Source organism: Maylandia zebra, linkage group LG22, assembly GCF_041146795.1.
Source record: "Maylandia zebra isolate NMK-2024a linkage group LG22, Mzebra_GT3a, whole genome shotgun sequence".
In the NCBI taxonomy this organism is placed as follows: Eukaryota; Metazoa; Chordata; class Actinopteri; order Cichliformes; family Cichlidae; genus Maylandia; species Maylandia zebra.
The window spans coordinates 4846730-4868038 of record NC_135187.1 but is presented as its reverse complement, the minus strand read 5'-3'; the positions used below and the strand labels follow the sequence as shown (position 1 = coordinate 4868038).

At 40.1% G+C, this 21309-nt stretch overlaps 1 protein-coding gene across 1 annotated transcript in view; it reads left to right on the top strand.

Annotated features, from left to right (window-relative positions):
• The window catches only part of dbpa (D site albumin promoter binding protein a), a 41810-nt gene extending 20717 nt beyond the window's left edge, over positions 1–21093 (top strand). Inside the window, exons 4-5 of the mRNA XM_004569761.3 lie at positions 13409–13662; positions 16114–21093. Of these exons, the coding sequence (XP_004569818.2) occupies positions 13409–13662; positions 16114–16329 (470 nt within the window). The 3' untranslated portion in view covers positions 16330–21093. The remainder of the gene's footprint in view (positions 1–13408; positions 13663–16113) is intronic.
• The last annotated feature ends 216 nt before the right edge of the window (positions 21094–21309 follow it).

Genomic DNA, 21309 nt, shown 5'->3' with positions numbered 1-21309 from the left:
CATCAGAGCGAGAGAGGCAGGAGAGCTGTAGAGGGAGAAAGAGAAAGAAGGGAAGGGAGGGGTTGGAGGAGGAAAGAGAGAGGTATGAGGAGAGCGGTGGGAGAGGAAACAGTGAAGATTACAGAACGAATAAACAAAGCAGAGATGAGGAGGTTTGGAAAGAGAGAGTTTAAGGGCAGCAGAGCTAACGCAGATTCATGAAGCAGTGCATGTATGATTTTTTAAAAAGGCTAAAGATGATAGAGTCACATTTCTGTCTTATTACAATGCCCAGATAATGTTTCCCCATCTAGACGATAAGAATTTAGCACTCCAAAGAAACCAAGAAACAAACCCTTCCATCAAAACGAGTTTGGCTCTGATTCCAAATCCTCTGTTTGTGCGTTCACCAAAGTGCGAATGACCTTTAAAAACACACGACCCCTTTTTTTCTCGGTCGTCCTCTTCTGTGGGTAAAAGCTGCACACACCGGTGACAACCATCCGCCTCCTCTTTCCCCTCAATGAGATGAAGAGGCTAATCACATACTGCACATGCAAGCTTTTCTTAAACAGTGTTATTATTCTTTACTATCTGAGCTTAGGAGGGAGAAGGACTGAGCCACGAGAAAACGTTTTGTTAGTCACGCACCTTTGTTCACAATCTGCTCTTTTCCATCTGAACATCTGGCTAGCACTGGTTATGTCTGATCTGATCACTTTCATACTGCATGTGTCCAGCTCCAGTGTGAACTGGAGTGCTGCCTGAATTGTATGCCGTTTGGTTTGAGTAGTGGCGGCCCAACAAGTCGGAAACTTCCAGTGATCCTGGTCGCTGTTGTTGGTGTTCTCCGTGTTTATTTTTACTGAGCTTTGAGGTCCGAACACTTAATGATTTATTATGATGTTCTGATAAAGCTGGACATCGCATGAGAATCACATCAAGCATGTGAAAGAGGCTCAGATCTGACATGGATTGTTGCAAATAGTCTGCTTCGGACACATTGAAACTTCTGCGTAGGCAGAGGAGCTCTCTGCACGCTTGCTAGCGGTAAATGAACCATACTATTATATGAACTGCTCATAAATTAGAGCAAATTTGTGCAAGGGAGCAGTTAGTTCAGAAGTGAGCTAATGTCCTATTTTAGTTTGTCAGACATTGTTATTCTGACATGCACTTTGTCAGGTGACAGCTGCTGTGTGATATAATTTAGTAAAATCAGAAATAGAATAAAAATCCTCAACACTTTTAATGTTTCATAGCAGCAACAAGATTTGTCAATCAGCTGATCACACCAGGGTTACATTGTTCTCATTCGTGGGTGCTCGAGCGGCTGAATTTACCTTCAAACATTGACCACAAGGCTCCTTTTGAAAGTCTGGGTTCTCTTCAGTTTGTTATGGTAGCTTTTCTGCCAAGCAACTACAATGCAGGGATGCCTACTGTGCATACTTCCTCCACGCCAATTAGAAGTCAGTATATTACGAACAATGAAAAGCCTTAGAGAGGACAGTCAGTATCTGCACAGCCACATGGAAAACATTTTTATTCTCTGCTGTTCTCTATTCTCCTGTTGTCAAAAGAATATCGTGGGTCTCCTCATACAGAGCCGCATGTCCCAGCATTAATATGTTTTGATTTATTTTCTTTGTGGCACAGCTGTACAAAGCACATTTATGTTCACTTCAGTGGATTTGAGTCCTGTTGTAGTTTGCATAATATTTACGGCAAGCCTTTTTGTGCATGTGTCTTTAAAGGAAACTCTGGCACAGAAAACCTCTCTTCATCTCAAGCACGAAGCATGACGGCAGATGCTGTTTTCAATCAACAGCCGCTCTTCAGGGTTACGGGGAACCTGCAAAATCCCGTGCCACATGGGGGTCTTTCTACATGTCTAGTCATGTCCTGTGCTCAGTGTGCCATAATCAGATCTGACCATTGGCAGAGCACGAGCAGTGATTTGGAAAGAGAGTAGAAGAGGAGGTCACCGTTATATCCAAACTGCTGTGACATAACTCCCAGCCAGTGTGTTGACAATAGGAACAAGACTCCCGGGGTGTGTCACCTGGACTCAATTGTCTCTGGCATGTGTGTTTAGGTGTGTGTTGCGTTTCTTCGCCCTCGTGAACGTGCACGTGGCCGGCTCTGTTTGTTTGTGCGTGCAGCGGCGAGTCCGAGCCTGTCTGGGTGTGTATGTGGGCGTCGGTGTGAGTTCAGAAGTTGACAGTGAAGTGAGACACGGAGACAAAAGCCAGATGCACAAGAATCAGTGAGTGGAGACAAAAATAAGATCTGAATCATGGGACACTCGCAAAAATCGCTCCAAGTTAAAACGCCTAGGTCTGTTTATTTCTTTTACCTGCAATTAATTTAATTTAATTTGTAGTTTTAAATCTTTTTTAAAAATACAAACATGAAACATGAAAATGAAAGTGCAAATTATAAGACTACAAATTTAAAAAAATTATAAAAAAATTAATTCCAAACTATAATTGAAAAGAGTGCATCAAAATTTTCATTAACATTATCATAAAAAACATGCGAGTGTCCAAAGCCTGCCGAATTTTAATTTGATAACTACTCAATTCTGACTCTTTAGAAAGTGGAACCAACAAAAAGTGAGAAAAGTTATTTAACTATCAAAACTGATTATTGATTATTGCAGTAATTTACTGATTTAACCTCCTAGGACCTGGCGTCCACATATGTGGACATCACATTTTGGGTTATTTAGACCAAAATATTCAGTTTTGCTCTACAAGGGCCTGATATCCACTTATGAGGACATTATACTGCTACTGTTCTATCAAAATTTTAAACAAATATCCTCATATGTGGCTCTTATTTTTCTTAAAAACTAAAATAATGTAAAAAAAATAATCTGGTAATTCTTTGTTTTTGCATTCATCGGGCCCCAATATGCCCAAATATCAAAGAGAAATAAAAATGCTGCTGTGGAAGAGTTCGGGTCCTAGGAGGTTAAATTAAATTCATATCCGGCTCTAGCACAAAATTTATAATTTGGATAAATTAATTCAATTTTAAGCATTGACTTCCATTAAAGATGGAGGTAACTTTTGGGTCTGTAAATGGAAGCTAAGGGAAGTGCCTTAAGCCTGTATTATCTCACTTCCTGTGTGACCACAGAAAACTCTGGATGGCTTTTGTTAGCCTCAGTTGCTAGTGTAGCTCTTATTTAATGCAACAAGATGATTATTTTATGAATGATGGTTTCATTTAGCATAAAATAGACGTTTTATGCTAAATGAAAAGGTCTTGTAATCAACAAGCTGCTACCCTGTGATCACCTTAGTCTAAGTGAGGATGAAACTGCTCAGCTTGAGGCTTCAAAACAGGTCTTTACTAATCAGTGGGTCGCTGTCACTGGGAGCACGTCCGTCTTTTATATCCCGTCTGTGCTTTTACATAAATGTGAAGTTTTATTTCTCCTTGAACTCTGATTAATATTCAAACTTGTGTTTTAGTAGCCATTGTTTTTGCTATTGTAAATTTATCGACCAGGCAAATACGTCCTATTATTAAAGTAAGTTAGCTGCAGCCCTGTGTGAGTGTCAAGCAGCCATATCTGTAAATTACGTGAAAGATAAACCTTGCAGTTAGTTGTATAGATTCCCTGATGTGTTTAACCCAGATGGGCAAAAGTTAAACTTGGCAGCAGACAGCAGCAGCGATGAGGAGTGTGAATAGTTGCCTCAGCGTTTACATTGCAGGGAGGGGATCCCGCTTTATGTAACGCACTTCCTCGTCTGTATTGCGTTGCCAGCTAATGCTCTTGAGTTAAAAACAGCTGCTGGCAGAGCTCACAGTTCATGTCCGTGTCATCTGTGACAGAAGCAAACCAAACAGGAAATGAATCGCTGCTCTGCACCTTTATCTCATTACTGCTCCCAACTGGAGGAACACACTTGCTGTATCTCATAGTTTGTTTCCACTACTGCTTTTACATCTGCTACCACACCTTTTACTGGCTGGACTCTTCGATTGTTATCATAACTTGCTGAGTAAAAGGAAAGGAGCAGAAGAACACGTCGTTCCTGTACAAACAATAAAGTTAAACCAAGCAGAAACAGGACGAACGCTAACATTAAATGAGACCACCAACCATCTAACTGCACCCTCAATGTGGAGTTTAATGGCTGAGTGTTGTTTGTGATAAATTTCTTTCACTGGTGTATCTGCTCTGAATTATTCTAAGTTGTTTTTCATAACTGATGTGAAAAACAGCTGGTGTGCAATAACAGGAAAGGTTCATCTGATATAGTAACAAAAACGAACAAATAGAGGTTACAGTAAAACTAGTAAACTCCATCATAACTGTGCGTGTGAACACGAGTCTTTCACTGAAAAAACTCCCAAAAAACAACAACAACAAACCAAATAAGAGAGAAAGTATCGGCGTTTTATTACTGCCTGTGGAAATCGTGTACATCACTCCTCTCTGTTTGCTGCAGCTAAGTGGCCATCTATGTATGTTTGCAGACTTTTCTACTGGTTGGTTTCTATATATAATTCTCCGCTGAGGCTGGTTCCCTCTTATCTGTGTACAAACAGTGTATGTGTAGCAAATATAACCAGTCTGGCCTATGCCAACACAATATTTTACAAATATTTGTCCCCAAAGTCAGAACAGAATAAGAGAAAAAAGCTCATAAATATGCAGCTGGGGTAATCTACAGAAGAGACTGAAACTGTCAAAAGTGGCTGTTGAGGAAAAATCAGGTTTAAAGGGTTGGAAAAATAGTTCCAATGCTCAATGTCACTGCTATGAATTCATTTGAAACTGTGACTTTATTTTTATCTCCCTGCACAAGGTCTGGATGTTGTGTTCACTTGCCTGTACCTGCAAAGATTCAGTGCTTGCTCTCAGGGGATTTTCTCACTGTTGGGGATTTTTTGGTGATATTCTACGGTCTTTACCTTGAAATATAAAGCGCCTTGTTGCGTTGTTGTTGTGATGCTATAAAAATCTAATTGAATCAAATTGAAAAGAGAAGCATAAATTAAGCTTTGCACCTAACAGCCAGTCTGATGAAGAGGAGTGCAACTGATAGCTGGAGTCAAGTTACAGTAACATAGTCTCTGAACTTAAGTTCTACAGTTTCACTCCGAGCCGTCTCCAGTTTTTCCTCTCTCTGTATATAGGCAGAGTTTAACTAGCAGCACTGGCCGCCCTCGAACAGTGTTGGAGAGCTCCTCCTCTGTTTCTGATTGTCGGTTGCATCGAGTCCCAGCTGATGTGTTTTGCGACACAGCATGAGGCAAATTTTTGACTAAAGTTGAAATATTTTGACTCGTATTAACATGAATTTGCATCACATGCCGTGAATTTGCCGCATTGCATAGAGTGTGTATGTAAGCACCATGACCGTGTTGGTAATTAAGCTAATATATCCTGTGTCATTTCAGAAGTCATTTGCATTTAGCCTGTTCTATTGTGCAGTTTGAGAACAAGTCATGAAAACTGAGACACACAAGAGAGGGCGACTGGGTTGCGGCAATAAAATGCCATGTAGGATCACTTCGGTGCTGGGAAAACCAACAATAACGACTACAAAAAAAACTTTAGCAATGTGTCTTTGTCATATAAAGCTAAAAGTAACAGCAGAGTAACAGCTAAAGCAAAATCTGTGCACAGGACACATGCGAGTCAGAGTTAGCAGAGCTTGTAATTGCAGTTTAACTACAATGCCGTATTTCACTGTAATGAAAACTCGCCGAGGATGAAAAACCGATGAAAGCGTACACAAAAATCGACTCAATTACAGTGATTGCAATAGATGTTAATTGTTACCTCCATCCTTGTATAATTAGCATAATTACTATTCTCCTGGTAATTGCTTTGTTTCCCTTTATTACACAAGAAGCTGCTGAAACAGGAGAAGATTGAAAGGGAAAAAGTTCTGCGTCAGAGAGCAGAAGTTGCCGCCGCCGCTGTCGACGATGCGTGCACGAGGAGGATTTTGTGCCGTACTAACAGATTTTGTTCCGCCTGTTAAGCTTTCCTACATTTCCCAAAATGCCTCTTCCACACAGAGCAGCTCTTAGTTTGTTGCATTCCACTTTACGTGTAGGTGGACCCGGTGAAAGTAAAGTTAGATCAAACAAGAGATTAGTCAAGAGGAAGCGTTGCTCACCTGACTCTCAAACCTCAACCTGTCTATTTTCTGCTGCTGTGGGCGTCTCTGCCCACGACAGCTGATTCCTCCCGGTACGATTTCTGAACATCCAAGCAGCTCAAGGACAGAATCTAAAACACTTTTCCTCAATTTTTTTAAGATCATTGATGTTGAAAATTCTGTTTGACTGTGAAAATAAAAAAAACCCCCATCTTAGCTGTCTTAGAAGAGGACCAAAATGTTTTTGATGTTTTTAAAGTTAAAATACATCACCCAGATTCATCAGTATGCCTCGGTACGCTCCATCCGAGGATCAGCTCTTCACGTCCTGAGGCGATTCCTGTGATGGAGCTTTCACACGATGGAGAAGCTGTTTTAAAACGAGGCATTTTTCTTGATTTGACGACAACATGAATAAGAAATGAAAGGGCTAATCTTAAACCTTGAATTTCATGAAATGGGACCTTCAGAGACCTTGAAAAGTCTTGACTGTGTCGGAGTTAATGTAATAACTTTCTTGTTGGTGCTCAGGTAGAAACGTCGGATTTAAATGTGATATTTGTGGAGTTTTAGCAAATCTTTTGGGTACAACTTGCTTCAATCCAAAACCACTTCAGTTGAACTCCTTGCCCGGAGCTGGAGGATGACAGATTGACAGGCAGTGACATGCAGAGAGAGGAAAACGCATAATCTCAGCTAAATTAATGAAAGCAGAGAGGGAATCCGCGAGTCAGTGGCTGCTTCCTCCAAATGGCTCCCGCTCTCAGACAGGAAATGAAGCCAGACGAATCCTCACTTGGCAAGTGTTTACCCAGCAGCAGCGGGAGTCGTGTTCTTGGAGCAGTTTCAACTTTTTGCCCAAAATGGTTGTTATTAGGACGGGGCTTTGGGCAGACTTATCCAGGATCAGCTCCGTCCAGCTGCCAGAGACACAGATCAAGCCAACAGCACTTTATTTGATGGTCTCACTGCTTCCTGGGCAAACAGATGGATCAGAGGATAGAAGAGATTGGAATATACAGTATGGTGCATTGCATTTAGAAATGATGAGGGTTTGCAACTGTGCAAGAAGAACCGTACAGCTTATAGCGAAGGGATGTTTTCACTGTAATTCAAATCTTTTCTGTATTTTAATATTTTATTGGGCATTTTTTAAGTTGTTGCTGTTATTTTGGAAAAAATCCAAATAGAAAAATAATTATCATTTTTAAATGCCATTTCCTGTGGCCAAACTGCAAATAAGAAAATATGAGTTTGGTGTAGCATGGAGACCCTCACAGCAAGAAGGTCCTGGGTTCGACTCCAATCCTAAATTGGATATTTGGAGAAAACAGTTGGATGGATATGAGCTTAAAAACAGACATAAAGAATGCCTTGTCAAAATAATGAACAGTAAGGTCTATGCAGAGCAAATCACCATGTTAAAACCACACTCCTTTTGTAGGTGTTTGTTGACCTGTTGAGGCCCAGGTGTGGCTACTTTTGTCTGGCATCAGATATAGGTAGTGTATCCTTTGGGTCCTTTGGGTGAGGAGCCTCCGTGGATCAGACCTTTTCTCGCTCTTCCTACAGCAGCGGTCCCCAGCCTTTTTTGCGCCACGGACCAGTTTATACAGATAAATACAACAAAATAAAACTAGTACCGGTACCAAAAAAATAAGATTTATTCATAACACACGTGAAAAGACCCAGGAAAACCGAGTTAACGATAAAAAACGATAACAAAATAACGCTGAAAACCGATAAAAACCCTGAAAACCATACATTTCACACCTGAGCCTCAACTCTCGGGGCCCGGTACCAAACGACTCACGGACCGGTACCGGTCCGAGGCCCGGGGGTTGGGGACCGCTGTCCTACGGTGTTCAGTTGCAGAGGGATCTGGTTAGTTTGGAGGACTGGTGACACTTTGGGCTCTTTGTTTTGTTGATCCAGCGGTTCCTGAGCAGTTTTTGTGAGTTTGAGTGTGGAAGGATCCACTGTGGATGGTACAAGTCAAAGGAACCAAGTCAAAGGAATGCATTTTAACAATATGATCAGTTCTATTCACTTTACCCGTCATCAGTTTTGTGTTGGGCTCATTTTTAAATCTACGGGTTCCAAATAGAGACAGAAACGCCTCAAATGCTGCTTTGATTGAGAAATCCAATTTGAATATGTTTACTGATGGTGCCTGTGATTCAAGTTTGATTAACAAATCACAAAGGTAGAGGCCATGCTTTTGATTTCCAGCGAAGGCCACAGTAGGAGGAAGACTGGGATCTTTTGCATTAAATTTCTTTTTCGTGAAACACTTTAAGAGAACGTTTACACAGCCACACACTTTGTGCACAGAATTTGTTAGCATGTGTCCCATTTCACTAAAAACAAATATTGCGTTAGTATAGCTGTGTTTTCCTCCACAGAGGTATTACTGTCAACAGATACATTAATAATTACTTATATGGATTCAAAGCTGTATCTTTTATAAGATTCTGTTTGCTTATTCCATGCTTTATTTACTTTCTTCGTCTACTTTCTGACCCTCACTTTTACAACTAAAGATGTTTCAACAATGAGAAATTAGTAAACAGTTTTATAACTGTAAGTTTCCATCTGGATTTTTCCATCCGTTGTTTATGCCTTCAGATTCTACACTAAGATCATGAATGTTTGCAGGGATTTATTTGCAGCTTGTGCAGGTCAGTTCTGTCATTCATGTATTTAGGAGATGACAGTGGTGTCATTAGGTAACGGCGCAGATATGGGTGAAATTCAGTTTGGAGCTCAAGTCGCATTTTGTCTCCTCTGCCAAAGTGTCAAACTCTGCAGGGTGACATGTCGCCTACCCTCGATCCAGTAAACAAACCACTGGGTCTGTGGGCCCATGTGACTTTTGTATACAAACCTTGGTTTGATTGCTATTGGGCACTGGAAAACCAAAATAACCAAATACACAAAAAAGTCATCTTTTCCACTCAGGCTCGGAGCAAAGAATAGCAGCTCTGAAGAATAACAGCTGCAGAGGGCAGAGCATAGTGATGCATGCGTGTCACACCGGACGCTTATGTAAATCCAGCCTCTCATTTCAGATAAAACAAAAAAAAAGAACCAAACAAACAACAACTGTGGGATGTTTTGGCAACAAGTTGTGTAAAAGTGGAGGCGAATGTCAGATCGACATCAGCGTGGAGTCATGATTGGATGTAAACAGTCGTAAGACTTTTTTTTTTTTATCTCCGAGTTCAGCGCAAGTTGAAACCTGAAAAAAGCCACCATTCAGAAAGTTTACATACCCACAGCCTCCCACTCGCCACGCTCAGCGTGTAGTCAAGTGTTTTCAGCTGGATTTTATTGGGAGAACACGGTGTGGCGATTTGACCCTTCGCTTACCTCACATGTCCCGCCTCCTGCCTGTCATAAAGCCTGACTTCCCAGAGCCCGTGGAGGATTTGGTTGTGGTATTGTGGCTGACATGAAAACATGAGGGACTGCTCACAGCAGCAGTTTGAGTAGAAAATCAGTGTCAGTCCTGCCGCTCTGACCGACATGTCTTTCCCACGTTTCAAAAAAAGGGAAAGAAATGCTTCAGAAGCACAAAGGCTGCGACAGCTGAGGGCTTTTAGAGGTTTTCTGTCATATGACAAAATTATGTCATTCTATTAATGCTAAATCTTCACAATCTCTCCTCACTCTTCCTGCCTCCTATCTCTTCTCTGCTTCATTTGCTCAAGTGTCTGAAATCTTTCCACGGCTGTTTTGGTTGATTTTGGTCACCAGCTTTGAAGTTATTTATAATCTGTGGCGCCGAGCCTGGAGCTCCAAAAAAGCGTCTTACAAATGTCGCCACAGTGGAGGTCTGAGTAGTGGCGGATGATTGCTCAACTAGCATTTTTATGCCTCTATTCCAAGGAAGAAACATTTGCGGGGGGGAATATGTTTTTTCAATCAGAAACGGGAAAGAAATGAAGCAGCCGGCTGAAAATAGAGCCGCTCTTCTATTATAGTGTTACATTCAGAAATATAGCTGCAGGGAAAAAGCTTCACTGCCACACAGTTTAGTATCCGCATCCAGGAATCGCTTCCACAGATTTTGCCCCCTCCCCCACTCTGCCACACTTCCACTTCCCAACATTTAAATAATTGTGTTCATTCTTAATTATTTGAACCCCCTTTTAGTGCTTTGGTAGCTCATGTAAAAGTGGCGTTTGAGTAAAGCCAGCTGGAGTCAACACAGGGGGAAAAAAGTCCACTGCAGCACCATCTCTGAATCATCTGCTCTCTTCAAATAGTTTTTTTCTTTCCTTTCTAACCACATTTGTCTAAATGTGTGGCTCATGCATAATCATTCTAAATCTTTAGCCAGCACTAGGATGTTCTTTTAAATATCAGACACTGCAAAGGGTTAAAGAAAAAAGCTCCTCTCTTCTGCATGTCGTAAATCGAGTATGACACGTTCCTGGCTCGATGGTGACACTTGGTGGTGACTTGGCATCACTACGGAGAGACAAGATGCTTCTTGTCGTCGAAATTTGAAGTCGAATGTGAAGAATTAAGCGCGTTGTTAAAGGTGTAGAAGAAACGGTGATATGTTCAGGTTTAATGGGGAAAAGCATTTGAATATATTGTCCACTGTGTATGGGATAATCCTACTTATCTCAGTGGGAATCATTCCTGGCTCTCTGCTGCTCTCTGGATAAAGGATGAGAGGCAGAGTGTGCAGCACATGTGACTCTGCAGCCAGCGGCCTCTAGAGTCCAACAGCAAACACTAAAGCTGGAGGGGTTTGACCTGAGTGGGATTTAAACACTGAGACAAAAACGTCTCCCCGTGCTTTGCTGCTTTTTCCCAAAACCTTTTTTTTATGATCTTGAACATACTTGAATTAGATATTTTCATCGCCTAAAAGAGTTATAAGTGCATATCTTTGTATATTCAGTCCTACCAGAGGTCCTGTCATGTTTAGCACAACACTGGACATCAAAACCTCAATTATTGAATTTAAATAAAATTTTATCTTGATTTTATTTGCTTGTAGGCAGAGCTCTCTAAAGCTTCTGTCTCACCTTCAGATTTAGATATTTAGAATTCAGTGACGCTGATTCAGTTTTATCTAGCTGAAGGACCGATGCATCTGTCCGTCCAATGAAAGAGTCGCTACTCCTCTCAGGATATTGGTCCAATTTTAGTGAAGTGAGATACATTTGACTTTGATGTCACTGTTAGTGTAAAGCTGCTTCTCAAAAGTCATTTGTCATTGTCACTGGATTTGAACTTTCATTAGTTTGTGCAAAACAGTCCAGAAGGCAAGAAAAGATCCCCCCCCCCCCCTCGTACAGGCACATTACAATAACCTGTGAACTGTGATGGATCATGATGAAGTAACACGTCACTGACATATTGTAAAAATGAGTATTTTTAGATGCATCTGTTTCTTGTTTAGTTATTAAAATGAAGATCATACATAGACTTGGAGAGGCTGTTACCTTTTTGCATGCAGAGTGGTCAGAAATCACCCACAGGCAGAGCTGATAGCAGCGTCGGTGTCAATAAAATCTTATCCATGTCCATCCCCGGGGCTGTTTATTTTTCATCCCATAAAAACAATAAATTATTAAAATATTCTGAGTTCAGAAAGTTTGATCTACACTATAAGTCAAAGTTTGCAGAAGTCATTGCAGTTCAGATGGATAAAAGCTGAATATAAGACAAAACAAACGATATTAAAACATAACCAAAAATATACAATAATAAGCTCTTTAAAATAAATTCAAAGGACATAACATCAAATAAATGACAGTGAAATATCAGCTCTACAAGTAGAAAAGAAGTAGAGTGAAATAAATTGAGAACAATCAGAGCGTACTGGAAATAATAAACTAAAAACACATCAATAAATAAAATAAATGTATAAGGATAATAAAAACATAAAATAAAATAAAAGGTACCATCATCCAAAATGTCAGTAAATAAATATAAAGCAATAAAAAATGCTGGTTAAAAACAGTTTAAAGTTGAAAAGTCTGTCTCCTGGTGTTTCATAGGGCAGACATGTCAGGCTGTATTCAGAGTGTAGTCATGTTTGTACATCAGCTAAAACTAATAAATTCACTGTGACCATCGAGAACAAATGTAAGTGTGTAAATGAATCTAAATGTAATTACATTGTTACTCCTTTAAATATAATACAATTTAACAGAGTGTTTTTCCAGTGTCCTGATTGGTGGGGATTGTTTCATGTCGTCATCTTCAGTTCGCATCTCTGTGGCGTGCGACCGTCCTCGGTCAGGGCAGATGGGCTCTAATCTGCAGATAAAACTAGATGCTGATGATTGGACAGCTAAACGAGTAATTAAGCTGCTGATTTTGGACTGTAGTGCAGATTATTGTTCACTGGAAAGACAATTAACAAGCGCTCGTATTCTTTCTCTCTGCTCCCTTCTTGCCTCTTTTTTAGTTTATTCACACAACAAGTGTCACATATTGCCAACAAAAAAATTTAATTAAACTGGCAAAAGTAACACATGAACAATTAACGAATGGCACCATAAAAATGTTGCACTGGCAGGGATTCTAATAACCGATAACAAATTAAGAGGCAGTATGATTTTTAGTTATGTAATAAGATCTAATATAAATATCTGAGACACAAAAAAGGAAGTTCAGAGAAAAAGCATCTCTGAAGAACTCAAATAGTCTGCTTCATCTGGAAGTTTACATTGTGATAAACGCTACCATGAAAACATCATCAGTGCTCATGTCATGTTTGTGTATCTGTGTCCTGTCCACACTTTAACGTGGCGAGAACAGCCTGCAGGCTAATGTCACAGTCCGCTGTCAGTAGCTGTTTAATGATCCTGGTGCTGTGACTCATCTTAATCTCAGTGTGCGACCCTCTGTTTTATATGTTACACACAAAAAAAGTGATTTTCATGTCAGTTTTCCGGGTGGCACGAGCAAATTTACATGTGAGAAAGAGTTCTGATGGCAAATGTTGTACTTTAATTCTCATGAGCTTTTTATTTCCAGTATGATGATTAAGACAATTTTTAAGGGATGCCAGAATATAGCTGACATTACTGAAACTTGATTTATTTTGTAAGGAACCGTGTGGATTCATGTATATTATATATAACATGTTCCTGCAACTAGAAGCTCACTAACTCACTAATCTGTCCAGGTACTCCACTTCTCATCCTGTAGAAACTGTGATGGGCTTCAGCTGATAACTGGAAGATTGATTATAGATGGGTATCTTAGCTGACAAGCTAATCATTTGATCTGAGATAACCAACATTTTCTTTCGCTTCCAGGTGGTCAGGCAGTGCCTCAGGACCCGTCACCCCCTTCTACCTGCCCTCCGGCCCCCCCTGGACCTCCAGCCGGCACCAACGGCAACAGCGACATCATGGTGAACTTTGACCCTGACCCGGCGGACCTAGCGTTGTCCAGCGTGCCAGGCCAGGAGGCATTTGACCCACGGCGGCACCGCTTCACGGAGGACGAGCTGAAACCTCAGCCGATGATCAAGAAGGCCCGCAAGATGCTGGTTCCCGACGAGCAGAAGGTACTACATCTCCCACAATCCTTTTGTTTCCTTTATGTCCAAATTCACTACAGGAAAGGATTTTTAAAGCTATTTGGGGAAAGAAAATGCTCCGCTGCTTGCTGTGTTTCTAATTTAATGGCTAGTAAAATATATATATATCCATAATGGACCAGTTTCCCGTTTTAAATTTAGTTGTAGAGTCTACTTTTTAAAAATCTACTTGCAATTTCAAAATTGTTTTTGCAGCACAAGAACGCAATTTTAATTGTATTCAAAAATAGAGTTTGGGATAAATTATTTTATAAGATGAAATGAGTAAAATCAAATTAAATACTTAAAATAAAATAAAATAAAAATTAAAAATAAGGCCCACTAGTAAATCTCAGGTGTTGTAAAGGTACCTAAAGATAAAACCTGCATAAAGATTCACATATAACTCAGCAGAAGGTTACATTTTCCTTTAGTATCTGTCTTAAATAGAAGCCACAGCCACGTTGTTTCATTTTAAACTCTAAACTTCATCATAACAAAAGGCCACGGCTCTGACAGCTCCTGTGCGGAGTGGAAAAAAAAAAACGAAGGGAGCGTGACGCCCACTGGTATTGATGCCTCCTGACGGGAATCCTGAAATATTTTGTACTCAGCTCATTGCACACTAGGAAAGTCTCTGATCAATGGCTCGTGCTTTCATAGTTCAGTGCGGAGCAGCTGCAGCTCCCGAGGCGTTTATAATTTATGGAGAGATGGAGGCGCTCACCTTGCTCTGTTCAGCCGTTGCCGGTTTTATAAATCATATATAGGAAGGTTGGAAAAATGATCTCCGGCCAGAGTTAAAGATGAAGTTGAGAACGGCTTCTCATAAACGAGCTTTAATATTCCGCTCTACGGTTAAGATTTATCTGCTCTCATGAGCAGGAAAGTCTGGCTTGGATTAAAAGTTATGAAATAATCCAGGATCTAATTAGTGTTTATATTTACACAAATCAGAAAGCAGCAATATTCCCAAGATCTCTTTAAAAATGTTGCAGAGGGATACAATAATAGCTGTGTTTAATTGTGGAATGATGCTAACTTTAACCAGATGTTAAAGATCCTTATTAAAGCTCTCCATGAAGGCAGTGAAGCATGTGGGCTTGCTTCCCGGCATAAATCTTTCATATCTCTACGAGGTTGTATTCTCAGATTGACCTCCTATTTTGCTCTATGGGTCCCAAAGTTTAACACAACATCAGGGCTGCTTCCAGTCTTCTTCTTGTGAGACTTTCATTGGCCAACAAATTCCTTTCCTGGCAAAAAGTCCCCAAAGTAACGTTGCAGGCTTTTGTGGGGCCGGAGGTCATGTCCGCGGCGTATTTATTCATTCGGCTGAGGCGCTCGGCAGGTCAGAAGAGAGCTGCATTAGGAATGACATGCCTCATAAAAAGTTATTGATAATGTTTTCACAAGCACTTACTGGTGTTTTCCGTCAAACTGATTCCTTTTGTAGTCATTGCAAGATGAATATTATTGGTCTTTTGTGTATGCAGATCAGTATATTGCTAGATGTCTATGCGTCTATGTGTGAAAAGGTGTTTTAATATAAGAAATTAAGAGTTAGAGTAGCTTATCTTACACCGTGACCTGCAGGCAATAAAAAGCACAGAAAAGCTGTTGTTGGTAATTCTAACTGCAGTTTAAAGGAGTATTTCAAATATATATATATATATATATATATATATATATATATATATATATATATATATATATATATATATATATATATATATATATATATATATATATATATATATATATATATATATATACACACACATATATATACACATATACATATACACACATACACATATACATATACACACATACACATACACATATATATATATACATATATTATATATACATATATTATATATATATATATATATATATATATATATATATATATATATATATATATATGTGTGTGTATATAAACCACAGCTATCCTAAACTACTTTCTTCACTCTGTAAATCTGTTTAATGAATGTTCATCTTCTCTAAGCTGCCATAGCAAACATTTACTGCTGAGAAGCAGTAAATGCTAACCCCTGAAACATTTTAATTTATCTAGTGCAGCTACAAGCTTTAGGATAAGAAGTATAGCACTTTTTATGTGGTATACATCACACCTGTGTTTGGGATGTTTTATGCTTTTGAATCCAACCACAGTCTGCTGCTCATAACTGAGTGTCATCATGGTGACGTTATAAAAATGGCAGTCATAGTTTTGTTATTTTGTACCTGTGACTATTCAGCTGTTTCCACCTTTCGTTCCTTTCTCCCATTTTTGACACCCTCATCAAATGACTGAACCTTCTCATCCCACTCTCTCCTCTTCTTTTGTTTTTTTGTTTTTTTTTCTTCTTCTCTCCTCCCTCCACCTTCCTCCCCACACACCCCAACATACCACACCGCCGCCGCCGACAGGATGAGAAATACTGGAGCCGGCGAGTGAAAAACAACGAGGCGGCGAAGCGCTCGCGGGACGCCCGGCGACTGAAGGAGAACCAGATCTCAGTGCGCGCGGCCTTCCTGGAGCGAGAGAACGCCGCCCTTCGCCAGGAGGTGGCTGACATGAGGAAAGAGCTGGGCCGCTGCAGGAACATCATCAACAAGTACGAGAGCCGGCACGGAGACTTGTGAGGAGACGGACGGAGGCGGAAAAGGCGGGAGGGGCATCGGAGATGAGACAAGGGTACAAGGCAACCCAGCAACAGCAGCACTTTAGTTGAAGTGGCGAGTCGGGGGTGGGGGGAGGCTGACGTAGATCTGCAGTAAGCACCGTGCGACACCGGGCGCAAACGCCACAAGCGTCTTTTAGCGCGCGCACTGTGCTTCAGGATGTCATGACAGGAAAGCACAGCGGCGCCACAGTTTATTTTCCGAGTTTGACTCTGTAGATGCTGCTTTGCTGAATCCACACACCGTACTGTATCACCACCTCGTGACACCTCGGCAGCTTTACCCTTGGTGCTGTGCTTACGCCCGGTGCCGCATGGCGTTTTTGCAGGTAGTGCGTTTCCATCCGCTGCTCTGGCCAGTTCAAACAGGGTGTTGAATTCACAATATGCCAGTGAAATCTCACTTTTTAAGCTCAAGGCATGGACACAAGCCAGAAGAGGTCAGATGTGTAATTTTTTGTTTTCTATAAATAGGAAAAAAAGAAAACATGTATATTTTTGAACTGGGCAGGAAAGCAAGACTAGTCCAGCAAAGAGGAGGACGGGGGGAGGAAGAAGAGCAGGGCTTTCGTCAATAACGCAAAGAGATTTTGACATAGGATTATTGTATATTTTTCTATTAGCAGAGGTATTTAGGAGGAGGATTTTGGAGATAATCTTTTGTATATTTTATATATGGGGCGGGAGGGGCTGTTAGCTGGACAGTCACGGGGCCACATAAAGCGCTTTTCCTCCCAGCTGTTTATTGCTAAACAACAAATAATCTATTTTCAAATTTACAGAGCTGGTTAGTCAGAGGAAGAGGTGTAACAGAGAATGTATCACGGTCGAATCAGGTATTTCACACAGCGTGAGACAAGGCGAGGTATTTTAGACTGTTTTCGGCGCTGAAGGGGGGAGGAGGAGGGTGGGCGGAGGCAGGAAGAAGGCAAAACAACAAAAAAATTGTATAGTTTAAAGAAAATCTTTGTGTTTGTTTTCTCTGTGAGCTCGTTCAAGCACTTCAGTTTTTATCTTCTATTTGATTCCGTGTCTGATTCTGACATAAATCGAGGGGCTTTTATTTTTCTTTTTGAAGCTGAAGGAGGAAATAATAATTAGCCATCCGAACAGCTGGATGTGAGCAGATGTGCGAGGATAAGTAAAAGGAGAGATTTTCGCTGGCGGGTTTGCGTTTTATTTCGGTGAATGTGTCTTGCTCACATGTAAACGCACACACACTGACAAACACTTTTAACCATCGCGCAACATGATTGCTTTCGGTTTCTTTACTCATCAATCATGTCTAGGTGCAAAAATTGAATACTAACTGGTTTAAGGTTGATCTGCCCAGATCGAACAGTGACTGAAACACACACACACACACACACACACACAGTCCTCACCAAGGTTTTAACCCTTATTGTTGTTGTTGTTGATGTTGTTAAGGACTTTTATGGTGCTGATCTAATCTGATCCTCGACCTGACACACACACACACACACACACACACACACACACACACACACACACACACACACACACACACACACACACACACACACACACACACACACACACACACACACACACCTTCTCAAACACAGTACTGAACTGCCTATACCCTTTCTTTGTCTTTATTCCTTATTCTTTATTTTTTCTCTCTTTTTGTTGCATATTGTATTGATGAATCATATATTTAGATTTTCACACACATACTTGTCTATACCTCTCCTTCAAACTTTACCCAATGAGAAAGAGAAATGCACCCTACTGCTACTGTACCATACAACTGTACTATTGACTATTAAACTATTCTCTCACTAGATATATATGTGTATATGATATATGCTTGAATTATGTGATTATAGTTGTAATATACATAATTGAATATATTTCAGAGAAAACTCATTGGAATCATTTTGTCAGTTTTTTCTCAGGTGTTGTCTGAGGTATTAAATATGCATATTAAAAAATAAGAAACACTAAAAAAATCTTTGATCCGATCACAGGATTTGTGGATTGGTTTGTTATTATTATTTTTATTTTTTTGGTTGTATTTTACATTTGCTGTATGAATTTATTGTTATGATTCCGTTTTAGCCCGTTTTTGTTACTAAGTCACCAGCATGGGATAGAAACTCCACAGACTAACTGTAGTTGGCTAAGCCTCGCTCCCCTGTTGCTACGCCTGTCACACTTTGCATTCTACAGTAAAGTTTAACCGAGGGGGTTTTGCATAAAACCTTCTGGTTTCATAGAGTTATTTTGACACCACCATCTAAATACATATGAGAGGTCCATAACTGTAAGTGGTAGAAACTCCAGTCCAATCCAAAAAGAACTGCTTCAAAAGACTGGTGACTACCACCCAAAATAGGGTTAAAAACACTATTTTTCCTCCACAGTCATAGACGGTATAAAAGAGTAACGTAGCTACTCAGATATCATCAATATATACTGTTGTGTGAAGCCTCCTGATGAGTGTTTTCGCCATCTTGGTGCTTTGTAACCAGGTGTGATGACAAGATGCCGATTGCAGTCTAAAACTGCCGGTCAGTCACAAGCCAGTAGCCAATGAGTGTGCCCCATGTAGTCATTTCAAAAACACATTGTGATTAAAATTAACAGAATTTAAAAAAAACAAAAACATTTTATTCTCCATAACTGAGTGGTAAACTTTAGAGAGATGTTTTCCTGTAGACTTTAATCGGACCAAAGCTATTGCCATCTAGTGGCCTTTAGATAGAATGCAGGATTTTGGATAATTCTGCATTAGCTACTTTTTCCAACATGGAAGCTACATCCGTCTTATATAATGTCTATGCACACAGCAAAAGAAGTTCTGAAACTGTGTTTCGAATGCCATTTAATTAAATGTAATACATTTCTGAACACCATGTTTCCTCCCTGTAAAATTAAAGCAGAAAAACTTAAATTCTGGGAGATTAATTAGCTGTAGCTATTATCAACCTAGCTAACAGCTTGTTAACATTAAAACGAAGCTGAAATGAAACTGGTACTTCTGGAAACTTCTTTTTCAGGGGTAAGAAAACCTAAAATCCCAGTCTGACAGTTTTAACTATAAAATAGGTCAAACTAACTGAAACTAAAAACAATACAAATTTACCCAAGTGTAGGCCTGTGACATTAGCTGATTTAATGTTCGCCTCCTACTATACAAAAGATTACTGTTGTAATACTGGAATGTGTCCAGTGAAAAGTTTGAGACGCTAATGTGCAGCCATCACCTTAAAAATAGACAACAGCACCAAGTAATTAACTTGAATTAAAATGTTTTTCTTTCTTTATGAGCTAAATGCCAAGATTAATGATTTTTAGCAGGATTATACTCTGGTTTTATTCGTAAATATTTTTATAGAATTTTATCACCATTTTCTCATCATCTGATGACATCTGATCAGAGTGGGCAGGACTCATAAGGGATCATTTTGTGCAGATGAAAAATCATATGACCTGCAAAATGCCCATTCTGAACCTGGAGCAGGAAGTCAATAACCTTATTGTGATGGCTGTTATATCCGACTGAAGCTTTAGGTTTTGCTGAGCCAGATAACGCAACAAACCCTGGATGTGTTGAACTCTAGTTCCTAGTTCCTCCCTCCTGTTTAGACCAAATATGAGCACACACCCCTTGAAATTCAAGTAGCCCAGCCAGTCTGGACTATTTTAGTGTGTCTAAAAAAAACCCCCACAGCATCTGCTAATTTCCTCCATATTTAATTTAATCCCTCAAAGGCAATTAAAAACTCTTCAAATGTTTGTTTCACTATACTAAGAACTCAAAAATTTGACAGGCTGAATTCGCTACATGTGCTAGGCTGTGATTGGACAGTGACTGAATGGGGGGGGCTTAGCTGACTGTTATATAGAACTGTTTAAATTTACAGAGAGCACTGAAACCTTAGCTCTTGTTACCTGCTATACAGTCACACTTGCAAGTATTATGATTGTTCTTGATATTTCTTTTGTTGTTTTATGCAACAGCTTTTTTTCTTCAGGTGATTTTAGCCTGACATAACTATATTTTCATTCCCAAGGCCGACTTTCACATATCCCATGAGCCTGTTTGCTGCTGGCCTCATCCACAAAGACTTAATCAAGCCACAGGTGTATAATGGGAGTTGTAGGTCTAGCTTTGATATACAGTATGTACTGTATGTTTTCCTTTCCCTTGTCTTCTTTTTTGGGGGGAACATGTTTAAACCTGAGACACAAACTTTTGAATTTAGATCCCTGGAAGAAACTCAGAGCTTCTTACACTTCCATCAGTTGTTGGAAGAAGGAAGTCATCTTTTTTTCTTTTGATATCTTGGATTTGGGGATTTCTTCACAGACCTTTCTGAAACTTTTTGACAGTGCTATTTTTCTATGTAACTGTGTTGTTTTGCGTGGTACAACTTTTTCTGGCGGGTGTTTGAGGCCTGCTCTTCATGTGGCAGCAGTGACAGTCTGCTGCTGTGTGATAAAACGGCATTGCGGGTAATAATGACAACAATAACGATGATGATAACAATAATGTACACAGCCTTGTTATTTCTTCTTCAACTTTGTGGATTCTCAGCTAACTTCCTCTTGTTGTGACTGACTGTTATAAACTGCAAATCCCATGAGCTCGACACTACCCCGGCTCCTCACCAGTATTGTGTGCTGTCCACAGGGATGATGGCATATGTGGTCTTTTTCCCCCTCCAAACACGAATAAAGGCTAATCCTTATTCACCAATAGCGATCTTCTGGTGTCTTGCTGTACGATCTAAAAAGCATGTACAAACCAGCTAGCAACCATCTTAGCAGTAGTTGATGGTCATGTGTGAAGTGACAGCATCTGAAGGGTCGCCACCTGCTGTACAAAACATTGCTGTGGAAGAAACCCTATAGGAGTATTCAAAGGAATTATTAGTTCCTGGTAGCTGACACTTTTTTTTTTAATTTACAGTGT